At 44.2% G+C, this 15214-nt stretch overlaps 1 protein-coding gene across 2 annotated transcripts in view; it reads left to right on the top strand.

Moving 5' to 3' along the window:
• The window catches only part of SLC35F3 (solute carrier family 35 member F3), a 188449-nt gene that overhangs the window by 116195 nt on the left and 57040 nt on the right, over positions 1 to 15214 (top strand). For both annotated transcript variants that reach the window (XM_080388904.1, XM_080388905.1), the window contains one exon: positions 13713 to 14037. In XM_080388904.1, the coding sequence (XP_080245030.1) occupies positions 13713 to 14037 (325 nt within the window). The remainder of the gene's footprint in view (positions 1 to 13712; positions 14038 to 15214) is intronic.

The raw sequence follows: 15214 nt of genomic DNA on the forward strand, positions 1-15214 counted from the left end.
GGTAGCCAGGTGATGCTTGTTTGTGCTTGGACTGAGCACTAGCGCAGACCCTGTGAAAATCTCACCCAGGAGTTAGTTTTTTTATGTGAGAGCTGCACATTCTAGAAATAGTAGTGCTGACCCATTCTAGGACACAGGAGCAGCTGGAGAGCAGGAGAAGCTGGGGGTTCAGTGGCTCGGCCAGGGTTGGTTTGTGTGTGCTTCCCCGCTGAAGCAGCCTTTGCAAGGAAGGTGTGCTGGCTTCTCCGCGGAGTAGTTAAATTGCAAAATGTTCACTTTTGTTCAGGCTGTCTTTCTACACAGAAGACAGTCTTCAATGTGAACGTTCACAATCAGGACAGAGACCATCAAAACCACCTTGTGCTTGCTGCGTGGTAGCAGCTTTCACTTGGTCCTGACCAGAGCTGGGATGGAGTGAATGATCTGGGGGTGAAGGTAATGGTAACAGGTTTGTGTGCAGCTACAGGCATGAATGGGGGTGTAAATATGCTGTGTGTCTGCTTTTCCACAGTACCTTGCCAGCATGTGCTCTGTTATTACAGGGTAAAGTCAATGTGACTTACTCCCCTGATGGAAAAGCGATGCTGTCTTCCATGTTTATTGTGAGTACTGAGTGTTAAGTGCACACAGGCTGTAATTACACTCTGGCTTTGCCCCAGGACAACTTTTGCCCAATTTTCCTGTTATTTGCAGTGTTTTCAGTTAACACAACAGCATATTTGAGCAGATATCCAAGATCTTGTTCCAAAGACGTGAGGAGTTTCTTGTTGCATAACACCTGGCTCCCTTCCCAAATGGTACCATGCTTTCTTAGGCTTTAAACAGCCTCAGAATGAGCTGCTCTTAGCTATGCTAGGCTTATTCACTGGGGATTCCCGCCAGCTCGTCTTTGATCGTGTCCCACTGGTTATTTCGTATACCATCTCGCCTGTGCAGACTCATAAGCTGTAAGTTTGGAGGTGACTCATTACTTCTGCACTGTATGTCTCCTCTCCAAATCATACAAAAATAAAATGAGACCATTTTGATGTTACTAAACTAATGCCAGAGCAGGAGCTTTAAAGCATCATGAAGCAGAAAAATAAGCTATTAAATATATATCCAAGCTTCCTTACTTCAGTGGTTAAAATGAGCCGGTATGTACAGACTATGGCCAAACCATAGTTTCTTTTACAGTGACAGAACCTGAGAATAACAGCAACCATTGGATCATCTTCTCAGACCTTCTGTATATCACAGAAAATTATATTTCACCCACTTATCCCTAAATGGAGCAAGGTGCATTTACTAGTCATCCTGAATCAGGTTAGGCATTTGCTCTCAAAAAATAAGCAGATTGCTAACCCACCTATTTAATTACAGATTTCTTGCATGAGCAGTTGAAACAAGAACTAGTAAAAAATAAATATTAAGTCACCAGAATGCGTCATACATTGTCTCCTATTTTCATTTTATAATTCTTGTAAAAGAAAATTTGTTCCTCTTTCCTAATGGCTGACAATTGTAAACAGTGGGATTTGTAGCACAGAAGCAGTTCAGTATAAGAGCCAGAGTTCAGAAAAGACCAGCAGTTCAACATGAAGGTCTGTGATAGTTCAACAGGTGTTCCCCAGCAATTTCCCAGTTATAAGCCTCATGTATAGCATTATTTATGTTATAGCTTTCCTAGCACATCATACTCAGCACATTCACTTACATAGTAAGCAGCTCCCTCTACTTTGCTAGAGCACCATCACCAACCTTTAGTCCACAGCCCAGTTAATCTTTGTTAATTATAAACCATGAGATGCCTCTGCAGACCTGGATAGCATCCTGCAGAAGCAGGAATTTGGCCAATAAAAGGGTAGGTTTACTTAGTAATCTTCACTGGGTTTTGCTGACAGCCACTGCAGCGTAAGATCAAAGGCAACAGGAAACAAGGTGTTTTTAGCCGTGCGGAGATGGCTTGCTTTTAGGCAGAGCTGCCCACCAAATGTGTAGGCACCATGTATTAAAGAAGCCAGGTGCCGCCTCAGATGTTAACTGCCCAGTTCCAGGAACATGGATCCACTCTCTAATAGTATAATTATTACCATTATTAGCCCTGCATAATGCAGGGGTGCTTAGCTTGGAAAATCTGTGAGTCGTACTCAAGACATGAATTTTGCCCTGGGATCTAGCATCCTTTGGTTATACAAAAGTTAGATCTTGACTGTTCTTGAAACAATAAGTATACCTTTTGCTCAGTATCACTATTTCTGACCCAAAACCTCCTCAAGTGAAATAAAATAAACAAAAAGCCCCATGGGTCCCATAAGCCTTGTAATTCAGTCATGGAGAATACAGAAGTGAGAAAGTATGATCTAGAAATGCCTTTTCCACAATCACCTCAAATTCCCTACGGGAAGTCTCAGCAAGGGTAGTATTGTATTTATGGCTGAAAAAAGGCATGAGTCTGTCTTCTGCAGCTGATCAAAACAAGTGAGGAATAGCGGGTTGCCAAAAGCCTTTCTCACTGAAAAGAGGAAGAGCATGTATCAGACAGAAAATAGAAACTAGAATTTTTGCATGTAATGTATTTTTGCCCATTTATACTCAGTGCCTGGGTGCCAACATGGATCTAGCCAAAGCTTTGTTATCAAAGGAGACCCAGCTTTTGCTGACCTTGCCAATGAGAGGTGAGGAAGCATCCTCTTCTTTCTTCTGGTAGATCCTTGAGCAGCAAATCGTGTGGGAACTTCTCTGGATATATGTACATTGCTCCAACCACTGTGAGCACACTCAAGCCCATGTCAAGTCCACGCTAATATCTTGGTATTGATTGACAGAGAACAGATGCTCTAACCATCTTGTTCTAAACTTAGAACCTAAAAAAAGTGTTGTATTTGAGGTTCAATAGCAGGTCAACCCTTTAGCTTCTAAGAGAACTATCAATTGGAGTTAGAATTCAGTATGCAAGAAACCAGTGGGCTATAGCAGAGTCTTCTGTCTAAAACTCTTTACTTGCAAACCAAGTAACTCCAAATTTTGGAAAGCTCTCTAAGGGAGAAAGAACATTGTCTTGTTTTTGATAAAACGCAGCCAGCATAGCCTCCACAGTTAGCATGAACTCACCTCTTAATACAAATGCATGTATATATGTACTGATATAAATGTGCTATTTATATTCGTATGAGTAGTTGAAGTCCCTTGGAAATAAAACTGTTACTCAAGAAAGACATGTGGCACTCAAATGCCTTGCTAATTAATACAGTAGTTCCCTGCAGAGAATCCAGTCTTGTTCTTTCACCAGAACAGACACTCATCTCTCAAATCTTTGTTCAGGGTGAAATTTGCACACACTCTGATCAAAATTTGCCCAGAATACAGTTTTTGTCATAGCTTATTTTTGTTCTAATGGAAGTTCTGCTTCCACAGAGATGTATTCAAAGTAAATGACAAAACTCCCAGTGACCTCGCCAGGTGACTCACTGTAAGCTTCGGTCCAATTTTTATTCAAGAAGGGAATGCAGAGCACTAAAAAAAAAAAGTATGCTTTTCCATACTATCAAGAATGTGTATCCCAATAGTCAGAATTATTCTTTACATGCTTTTATGGTTGTTACTTTCCAGTACCACAATGCTGATACAGTAATAAGCACCCAGTATCTTCCATTTTCACTCTGGACTGCAGTCATGCATTCTGATTAATAATAAAAAGGACAGGATTTAGGAGAACTCCCCACCCCACAAAATTCGAAGTAGAATATCATATTTTAATGAGGCCCATTCAAATGCAGCACTTTTAATAGAATTTCTAAGCAGTCACCTCTGAAGATGCCTGGGAGGAATGCAGAGAAATTGTCCGAGCAGCCAGGGACAGGTTAGGAAAGCTAAAGCCCTGATAGAATGAAATCTGGCTGGAGACATCAAGGGGCAACAAGAAAAGGTTCTATAGGTACACTGGTGATAAAAGGAAGACTAAGGAAAATGTAAGCCATCTCTGGAAGGAAACATACCCGGTTACCTGGTTACCCAGGACATGGAGAATGCTGAGGGTACTCAGTGAATTTTTCACCTCAGTCTTCACCAGCAAGTGCTCCAGCCACATCGCCCAAGTTGCAGAAGGCAAAGTCCGGGACTGAGAGTGAAGAACCACCCACTGCAGGAGAAGATCAGGTCTGAGACCATCTAAGGAACCTGGAGGTGCACAAGTTCATGGGACCTGATGAGATGCATCTGCAGGTCCTGAGGGAAGTGGCGGATGAAGTGGCTAAGCCACTATCCGTCATACTTGAGAAGTCATGGAAGTCTGGAAAAGGGGAAATGTAGCCCCCATTTTTAGAAAGGGAAAAAAAGAAGACCCAGGAAACTACAAGCTGGTGAGTCTCATCTCTGTGCCCAGCAAGATCATGGAGCGGATCCTCCTAGGAACTATGCTAAGGCACATGGAAAATAAGGACATGATTGGTGACAGCCAACATAGCTTCACTAAGGGAAAATAGTGCCAGACAAATGTGGTGGCCTTCTACGACAGGGATACGGCATTGGTGGATGAGGGAAGAGCAAATGAGTTAATCTACCTGGACTTGTGCAAAGCATTTGATACTGTCCCACACAACATCCTTGTCTCTAAAATGGAGAGACATGGATACGATGGATGGACCACTTTGTGGATAATGAATCAGATGGATGGTTGCACTCAAAGAGTTGCAGTCAACAGCTTGATGTCCAAGTGGAGACCAGTGACAAGTGGCATTCCTCAGCGGTCTGTACTGGGACCAGCACTGTTTAATATCTTTGTTGGCAACATAGACACTGAGATTGAGCACAACCTCAGCAAGTCTGCTGATGACACCAAGCTGTGCGATGCGATCAACACGCTGGAGGGAAGGGATGCCATCCAGAGGTACCCTGACAGGCTTGAGAGGTGGGCCTGTGCAAACCTCATTAAGTTCAACAAGGCCAGGTACAAAGTCCTGCATGTGGGTGGGGGCAATCCCGAGCACAAATACAGGCTGGGCAGAGAATGGATTGAGAGCAGCCCTGGGGAGAAAGGCTTGGGGGTGCTGGGGGGATGAGAAGCTCAACACGGCCCAGCAAGGTGTGCCTGCAGCCCAGAAAGCTGACCGTGTGCTGGGCTGCATCAAAAGATGCGTGGCCGGCAGGTCGAGGGAGGTGATTCTCCCCCTCTGCTCCGCTCTCATGGGACCCCACCTGGAGCACTGCATCCAGCTCTGGGGCCCCCAGCATGAGAAGGACATGGACCTCCTGGAGCGGGTCCAGAGGAGGGCCACAAAGATGATCAGAGGGCTGGAACGCCTCTCCTATGAGGGCAGGCTGAGAGACTTGGGGTTGTTCAGCCTGGAGAAGAGAAGGCTCTGGGGAGACCTTATAGCAGCCTTCCAGTACCTAAAAAGGCCCTTCAAGAAAGCTGGAGAGGAACTTTTTACAGGGACATGTAGAGATAGGACAAGGAGTAATGGCTTTAAACCGAAAGAGGATACATTTAGATTAAATATTAAGGAGAAAATCTTCACTGTGAGGGTGTTGAGTCATGGAAACAGGCTGCCCAGAGGAACTGTGGATGCCCCATCCCTGGCAGTGTCCAAGGCCAGGCTGGACGGGGCTTTGAGCAACATGGTCTAGTGGAAGGTGTCCCTGCCCATGTCAGGGGGGTTGGAACTAGATGATCTTCGTGGTCCCTTCTAACCCAAACCGTTCTATGATTCTATAATTCTATCAATTAAATGGATAGAAGTCCAAATTGCTACAGTACAGAGCTGATAATTTTTCAGCTCTCTCTGTATCACTAGCAGGAATTGGAATATATATTTTGCGGGAAGCTTTCCTGGAGTATTTGACAGAGGAAGAAAGGCATATGTATGCTGAGGAAGAGAATTCAGCATACTTCAGCAAATACAGGCAGATTATTTAATTCTAACTCTTAACAGAGGATAAAAAAAGGAATTAACATATGGTAACCATTAGTGATAGAAACACTATATCTGTGAATAATACTTCAGGATTTGGGAGTATCAGTTACAAGAAACTTGTGCCTATTTGGTACAAGTTAAGATATATGGATAACCTGGTGGTGTCAGCGATATGGGACAGATTTCCACAGCCAAGAGAAGGAGAATCATCTTGATTGCTAGCGAGCCAGTAGACCTGGTTCCTGCCCTGCTGAAATTAAGGTCAGATGAACAGACAAGTTTGAATGTCCTGCATAGATTATCGTAACACTGTACTTTATATAATTAATTAATTTATATTATGAGTTCCAATAGCAAAAGCGGGTCTGAACTCAGAATGCATTTGTCTTGCTTTGAATCTGTGTTCATGCAGTTTTCCCCATTTCCAGATACCTACATCCCTTACTCTGTAGGCTCAAGCCAATTCAGACCTTCTGACCTAATAGGTTAATACCCTGATTTTGTTCTTTAAAATAGCCTCTACTGTGGGTTTTAAAACTGTCTGCTGTATTGATTCATTCTTAATTTAGCCATTCCTTTCCATGTTCAAATTAAGTAACATTATTTTTATCTGTTACTGTAAAAGCAAAGTATTTAAAGAAAGAGCTTTAAACTTTTACAGTTTCACGAATAGCATCTAAAAATCCATATGTGCAATGCCATTTTGACCAAATATTCTTATTTAAAAACTGATTTAATAAAGGTTTATGGGGTTTTGTCATTTTTCCATTACGATACATTAATTGGTATTCATTAAAAACTATAATACTGATCTGTTAGACCTTTAGCACCGTCCATGGTCGGAAAGTTGGGGAAATGCGTGCAAACCCAAAGTCATTGCAACACCAAGTGGTGCAGTCCCACCTGCCAGCCACCCGTGGGGACTCACAGCTTCCCTGTGGGAGCCCAAGAGCAATTTCCCTCTGTGACTACATGCACAGCTGCCATATGGGGCCTGACCAAAGGTCTGTCTTGTCCTGTCTCCAGCTCGGTGGAACTGGTCAGGAAGATAAATTTTCTAGCCTGAGATGCATCTCTCACAGTGTGGGTGTGCTGACAGCTGCAGTTCCCCAGATGCAGGAAAAAAAAAAAAAACATTTTTCTCTGTTTTCTGCTTTGTTCCTAGTAATTTTTAGCAGTTATTTTGCTTTTTTGGCTGCTCCTGAACACTGAGTTGCCCTTTTTGTGGAGCAGCCTGTGAAAGGCTCCGGATCCCTGGTGGCAAGAGCCAGAGCCCATCACTGAGCATGCAGCATGTGGGTTGCTTACTGCCACCTGCACCTCTTTATGGGCACAGCTCTCCATCTGCCGAGTTGTGACCCAGTCTGTAGCCTGTTACCCCTCACAGCTGGCTGTCACCCTAACTTCATGTCATTAGGAAACTTTGCCACCTCGTGGCTCGCCCTCTTGGTCAGGTTACTTATGGTTATGGTGAAGAGCACAGGTCCCACAGCAGACCTCTGCAGAGCTTCAGCTGCTTTCCCCATTGCTGGATGCACTCCTCACTGGTTTCCTGTCTTGTACTGAGCCTGTTATCCATTCCAGCACCTTCCCTGGCTGCTTGTTTTCTGTAGTGGGATTTCTGTTTTCTGAGTGGGATTTTGTCGGAAGCCCCTTAAAAACCTAGAACGGGAAGCTGCATCTCCTTTATCAGTGTGCCTGTTGACTCCCACCGGAGGACACTGGTGAGGCTGCAAGATGAATCATGTAGCTTGCTGGGTACTAACGCTGAGCAGAGACGTGTGCTTTATGCTGTGCTAAGATGCCCGTTCCTCACTGTTGTTCACTCTTTCTAGCACTTACCACTCTGTTTCACAGCTGAGTTGGCAGCTAAGTGGCTGAACCCTTTCCTTCAAAAAGTGGAGGTGGTGTGCATGCTCCTCTTCAGTAGCTCAGTGTGTAGAGCAGCCTTCCACCCCCTGTGCTAGAAGGAGCAGGGATCCCATCTGCCCAGGAGGGTGCCCTAATCCACAGGTCCTCCAAGGCCAGGCGAACCTAGACAGCAGCAAAGCTGATCGGCTCAAGCTATCCTAATTTATTGGGAAAAGCGTGAAAATCCTTATTTATTGGGAAAAGCATGAAATAAAGAGGCCATTTTCCCAGAGGAGAAAAAGGGAGGCTCTAGGCCTTGTTCCAATACTGCTTCAAATACAGAATGGAAGTATTTCTTGGAGATGACTCTTAAAATGAGAGATGGAAACTCTCACGTGTCTGAATCCTGAGAGTCTGGGCATAAGAGAGGCACAAACCTGCTTAGGAGTCATTGTGCTCAGGCATGCTCGGGAACAGATTCTTTGGCATCTGAGGAGCTCTAATGGGATCGGGAAGAGGATACAGCTGGTGCAAGCAGTTTTGGCAAAGCTAAAGCTAATTCAGGGAAGGAGGGAATGTTCCTTGATGCAGGAGTTGGGCTGTGTGTATTCTCATTACTGATCTGTGCAGCAGAGATGCAGGCCTTGGGAAAGGTTGTTAACATGGAGATTACTGGCTTCTGAAATGAGATATTAACACTTCCTTAAAACCAGCTATCAGGATAACCTGTGCAAGGAGAGGTCATCATTGATAATGGCATGAGAAAGCTGCACAAGCTACTAGGTACCTGCCAGGCGACAGATGAGTCCATAAGACCTCACTCTTTAACCTGACTGCTGTGAAGAAAACACCCGGGCAATGTATCTGAATAAATATCAACATTTCAGATTTAGACAACCACAGTGGCAATTAGAGATGTATATCACTTTATGGATTTGGCAGTTCATCTTCTCTTCACAGGATGATGCCTCAGGTGTTTTTTAACAGCTGAGCTCAAAAATCCTGTACAGCTAAATAATGCATAGCTAGTGTGGTAGACAGGAACGGGCTAAAAACATTTTGAGGAGTTTGGGAGTCAGCTACTGAGGCAGATAGTATTGTGTGTCCAGAAAACCACCACCAGAAATCACTGTGTGTGTTCTTAGGTATGTTTGTAACTTATAAGTAATTAATTGTGTGGGAACTAACTGTCTCCCACTGAGCCCTCCATGAGGTAATCGTTGGGTGAAGAGGAAGTCACACAGCGTTCAGGGTTGTGAGAATGTGCCTTGGGTGGTGTCCAGCTCTGATCCCCCTGCATGGCACACATTTCTAGAGCTCTAACCACGCTGAGGATTACGCACTGTCTCACAGGACTTACCTCCTTCTCCCCTATTTATGATAAGCATGTCTTTCTGCCAGCTTTACAAACTTGTTCTGTGCAATGCCCAAGCAGCTACAAAACATTTGAGAGGCTGGCAAAATGGAAATGCCTTGAGGACGGCTCATTTGTAATTGCCAAAAGTCCTGTGAGGATTCTTCCTTTTGTCAGAATGTTTTCCAGAAGCCTGATTTAAAGAGCTGTTTAAGAACGCTGAAGCACATTTATAACCTGGGGAAGCTGGCGGAGTTGTGCGTTATCATTAGACTCATGTTTCAGTCCCTAATAGGCAGGACCTTGGTCTGTGAGGGTCACTTTCTCACTCTGAAGGGTTGGCAAGGGCACCCAGCACTTTTGTAATGCTTCTTTCACCCATTTGCTGACTAGCTGGCAACAGCTAAAGCAGTTCAGGGGTGACAGCTAAATATGTTTGTGGACCGGGCAGCTCTGAGCCCACCAGTGCTGTCTGCGGTGGCTTTACTCTCTGTTCCTGACAGCAGCAGTGGAGAGGTGGGACTCATCTCACCCAGCTTCAGACACCTACACTAGAGACACCTACTTCTGAGCCTGTCACCCCAGACACTTTAGAGCTGGTGGAGAGAAACAAGCACTTGGAGAGGGTGATTCATCTGGCTTGTTTTAATTGTATACTTCAGGAGGAGATAAATCGTGCTATGGAAATGCCTTTTTTCTGTCTACTAACTATACAGAAAGTGTAAATCACTGTCTCAGATGCACAAGTCTGCACAGCAGATGTCTCAAACTGAGAAGATGAATGCCACCCTTGGTTTTTATCAGTATCACATTTTTAACATACACAGTGAGGTACAGTGCGGTCCTGCAGTAAGCCTTTAGCTGGCTGGCTGTGCACAGGAGCCTTAAGCCTTAAAGAGTTTTTGAAGTGGTCTGGACAGGCTATTTAAAGGTGCTGCCTCTGCTGGGGGGGATTTTCTCTAACCTAGTGCAAGCATCTGTAGTAAGTGAGCACATTATCTATGGCATCTACCTTACGTGGGGTGTGTAGTGCCTTCCAGTGCCCGTTTTTCTCCATGGCCTTAGTCGGGAGCATGGAGTGAGTAGCTCCGGTATAGCTGTCCCTACCACAGGTATCTGAGTCAGTTGAGAGGGGTCTCAGCTGTAGTGGGGGAAGCAGAAGGATGGCTGTTTACCAGGGCTGGGAATCCCCATGGGTAAGGGCACTGGCAGTAGCGCTGGAGGTGATTTCCTTCCTTCCTTTCCTTCTGAATGCCATGGGAGAGAGGTTGGGCTGAAAGGGAGGGAGGAGGAGTGGTTCCAGTTGGGGTTTATGAAACAGGAAAATGAATGAGCAAAAGGGAGAATGAAAAGCCAAAATTAGTAAAAGCAAGATAGGCATTTTTCCTCTGTCTCAGCATCCTGATTTGTTTTTTGGGGGATACAGTAGCATACAGAGCAGTCTGCTGCAAGGAGCAGTGGAAGAAACCCATTACAAGTCTGGAAGAGGATGTCCAGAAATAATTTTTTTTCATGTCCTGCCTCATCCATTCTGAAAAGATATTTTGCCATCTTTAAATTCATGTGTATTCTGTTGCCAGCTGGCCTTTGTGTAAAGTGAGGAGCTTTTCATCCATGTGTGGGTTTGATGCCACCCCATCTGCAAGCCTGTGGTTTGGGTGAGAAAAATGTCCCCATGGAACACAGGGACTGGGCACGAGAGCTACAGCTCTGTTATGCATGCCAGCTGGCAGACAAGTCCCCAGCACAGTAAATGAGAGGATGAGACCACATGGGTGTGCATCATCTGTAGTGTCCACTGTTTCCAAAGACAGTCTGGCTTTTGGGGGCAGATTATGTCCCAGATATCCTTCAGGACAGCGCTGCATCCACTGGAAAAGGCTGTGCCCGTTTGGCTTTATTTTATAGGAAGTAAATGCCATGAAACAGAGTCAAAAGGCATTGATATTCAAGCAAGCTGTCCAACTGAACTGCTGACTCAGCATACGTGCACAGTACGAGGAGGAGCAGGGCGGGCAGCTTCAGCCCTTGGTGGGAGAAGATCGTCACCACAGTGTCTGTTGTGGGGTGTCCATCAAACAGTTCATTATTTTATGTTGAATGTCTGGTGCATCAGATGATATAGTTGTGATTTTCCCCCTTTTCAGTGATTGCCAAGACTACTGGGCCAGAGGGCCAGACAAGGTGTCTTGCTGTCTCAATGAACAATTCTAATATTAGAAAAAATAACATAGTTTCAACGTTGGTTCAGAGCACCTACTCATCTTGAGACATCATATACCCTAAGGGCTTAAGGATATTCCCTAATATTAATTTTCTTGAGCAGGAGGGGTTTAAATCCTGGTTTGCTGCTTCATGGGGCAATAACGGCAGAGGACAGGGACAGCAGGTACCTTGCTGGCTGTTTTCTAGGAGGAGAAACATTTTTGCCTGTCTAAGTAGTCTCAAAAATGTAAACTGAGTGGAGGAAAGCTCTTCCCTGCACTGACACAGTGCCACAAACGCCTCCTAAACTCTCACTTGGCACCCTGGCTGCCTGGATTCGTCTCTTCTGTGCCCAGAAATCCCTGTGGTCCATGGGAAGAACGCTATAGCTTGTTAGGGTGTGTGAAGTGTTTGGTGTTGCAGTGACAGTGCCCAGCAGAAAAGCTCAAGAGGAAAGGAAAAATTCCGTATTCACTGCAGGACTTGTGTGGTAGGCAGCAAAGAGAGCACTGGCAGCTGCCCATTACGTGGTGAAGTTGAAAGAAATGAATGTACTGTTGTTCGGTAAACTGAACCCTGACTGGTCTGTGCAGCGAGTGACACAAACATCAGTTACAAGCAATGTATCACAAAGAAAACTTAGTAAAATTATTTTGAATGAGCTAAGGGTTCACAGGCAGCCTCTTTTCATTTCTAGCCTCTTGTAACATTTGGATGGTAGCTTGTAACCTTTCCATTACTTGTTTAATACGAAGCCACATTAACTTTGGATAACTCATTGGCCTGCTGGTGCGTCTTCTGTTATGTGGGAGGCTGCCCACACAATCTTCTATTGAAAACTGAAATAAAGGAGAGATCAGCAGCATCCCCATCTTCTTAAAGCCACTCAGAAAGACTAGATTTTTCTCCCTTGGCTGCTGTATGCTCTTTTTTAGATTTCAAGATATCAAACAGAGGCCACAATTTTTCCCATTGCAAATTACAGCTTTACTAGGCAAACTAATGGTACTCTTAGCTCAGATAATGCATTTCTTGTTTGTAAAGAAATAATTAAATAATCCTCTCATTTGGAATAAACCTTTTCTTTAATAATGTATTAGCTTGTGTAAATACAAATCTAGGTTAACCTAAAATAAGAGGTTTTAGGAGATTTTCCATTCCAAATACTGATTCTCACCAGGATAAGGAAGGATTTTTTGTGTGTGCATCTCTCTTAGTCCGCCTTGAACATACATGAATGTTTGGCAATAATAGTCTCTCATTGTCCTGGCTGTACTTATATTTCTCTTTTCACCTTCCAATGCATGCAGTGACCTCTGCACACTTGAAGTTGTAGGTTCCTGGCTTTCAACATGAATGACTGTTACATTCTCCTTCAAGTGAAGGGACCAACTAAACTGAAGTCAGCCTTTAAGAGAAATCACTGCTGAGTATTGCGTGCGGGTGACTGACAGCTTTAGCAGAAGTTGAATGGAGTGAATTTAAGAAAGGAGAAAGGCAGGTAGAAAGCCGTTAAAGGCAGTGGCGTGCCAGCACGTTTTGATCTCTGTGGGAACTGAACCACCTAACCTCACTTTGTTCATTCATGCACAAGCTGGATACGGTATCAGCCGACAGTGGTACGATAGCAGGGCTGTAACAATTCATGTTTAAGGATGTAATGGGCAAGATATTTTAGGAGAGAAATTTCCAGTGGCATGCTAGTTCTAGGAACCAGAGCAAAGTTCCAGTCCAGTCTCATTTGGTGCAGGACTCAAGCTAAAAAAAGTTAGGGTTTCCTAGTCTGAGATGCTCTCCAGGGCAGCCCGTGGGTTGGTCTAATTTTTGCCATCTGGCAACAGCCTCAGGAGAGCTGTTTTTCTAGGGATCACTGAAATGCCTGGTCATCCAAGTTCAATATTAATCATGCTACTTACATTGCAGTGATTGTGCTTAACTGTAAGACTAAATACAATTGTCCCCCCTCATCCTTTTAAGAAACACCATATTCCATAAGCTGCCCAAGTCTGCATTTTCCAAGACAATAACAATTCCAAGTGTTCTCATAATCCCCTTTGTTGCTTTATTAAACTCAATGCTGTGTTTTTCATTCATTTACACATCCTAACAGCATCAGTTTAAGTGGTATGTTAAGCCTTTCTATGTACACCAGACCAACACGTAATTTTCATTTCCATTTTACCCAGTGGCTTCTAAATCTAGAGGTGATAATTATTATTTACATTGTAATTATGCCTCGGTTGAACCAGATGCTTTGCAATGATCTTAGAAATGAAGGACATTTTTTGGCAAGATCTGGTGCGTTCTTTTACTGGTAAAGCTCTACGTGACTTCAGAAGGGCCTAGGACGTGAAAATTAAAATGCAGGTTGGATTTCCTTAGTAAGCCTTGTGTTTTCTTCTTCCCAGGGGATGAGCGCTCCCGGGAGTCTCCAGCCCCAGCCGAAGCACAGATGCAAGCCGGGGTGGAAGGTGGTGGAAGGGTGAACCGCTGTTGCTGGAAATGCTCTGTGACACAACTAAAGAAGATTTTCTGGGGTGTGGCTGTAGTCCTGGGTGTCTGCTCCTCTTGGTCGGGTTCAACCCAGCTAGCAAAACTGACCTTTAAGAAATTTGATGCACCCTTCACTCTAACATGGTTTGCAACAAACTGGAACTTTTTATTCTTTCCTTTGTATTATCTTGGACATGTTTTTAAGTCAACTGAAAAGCAGTCTCCAAAGCAAAGATACAGGTATGGGAGCTTTTGTTTTTTCTCCTGTGGCTCTTGCATGCTGCTCTGCATCTTACAGACATTTTATTCAGATCAGTCAGTTAAATCAAGCTCGTGTTTGCTTTCCTCTCCAGGTTTGTTAAAAGATGCTCTGAACTCATTGTGTCCTGTGCTAAGTGCTATGTTATTATTCTTAATACGATTTCACTCCAGCAGTAAGAAATCCAGGTTTATTTCCAATACATACATGTCATGTAATGAAAGTCCGCATTTTCTGCAATCACTTCTCAGGAGTTTTCTGTTCAAACGTCTGTGAACTTCATTTTTTTATTAGTATCTTCTTCCTCTACCCACAGCTGACTTTTATGACAATCCCTGAGTAAGCTAAGCAAGCTTTTCTTTTTGAAACTCAGGACTAGTGCAATGCCTTGAACAGCCAAGTAAGAAGTACTGCAGCATTTTCCTGGCGTGACATCAAAGGCCAAGCTCTGATCCCAGTTAAACTGGAGCTGTTGTGTTTATTTCCGGGAGGAAGGAAGGTCCTAACCAAAGGCAGCACTTTGTCTTCAGCACACCCTGTCTTTACAGCAAGCCAAACCCACAGAGCCTGAAGCTCTCGTGGAAAACCCTGAGTGCCCGTCCTCCGTGAGGGGTTGATGCTCTGGCTGCTTGAAGGACTGCCTCTTGGTGAGCGCTCCTTCAGCTCCTCTCGTTTTGGCCTGAGAGGTGTCTGGGACAGATGGGATGACTCAGCCTTCAAGATGTCCTGTGTCAGAAAGCTTCTCTGATACATGGAAGGATGTGAACAACATTTTCCCCTTCTGTTACACAGTGGGGCTCACAACCTTTTAATGAAGTCGCTCCGAAAGTAAACAGTAAGAGGTACACATTTCTCAGCTTCCAGCTGTGTCGCAGTGAGGTGGAAACTTAATACAGGAAAAATCTAAGAAGCCAGGGTGCTCAGGAAATGCTCTACCTGCAGATGACTAGGACTAAGGTTATACATGCTGACATTTTGCTGCTTAGCCGTCGTTAGAGTTTCTTCATCTTCTAAATCGTTCAGGGGCTGCAAATAAAGGAATTTCACTCTTGACTGCAGGTCTTAGAGCAGTATCCAGAAGTTTTAAAGGCATTTTCATAAGAGGCCGTGTTTCCTGCACTTCAGTCTTTGGTTTGTATTTGTTTACTCCACAGCAAA

This window comes from Falco punctatus (genome assembly GCF_963210335.1).
Source record: "Falco punctatus genome assembly, chromosome: 5".
Lineage (NCBI taxonomy): Eukaryota > Metazoa > Chordata > Aves > Falconiformes > Falconidae > Falco > Falco punctatus.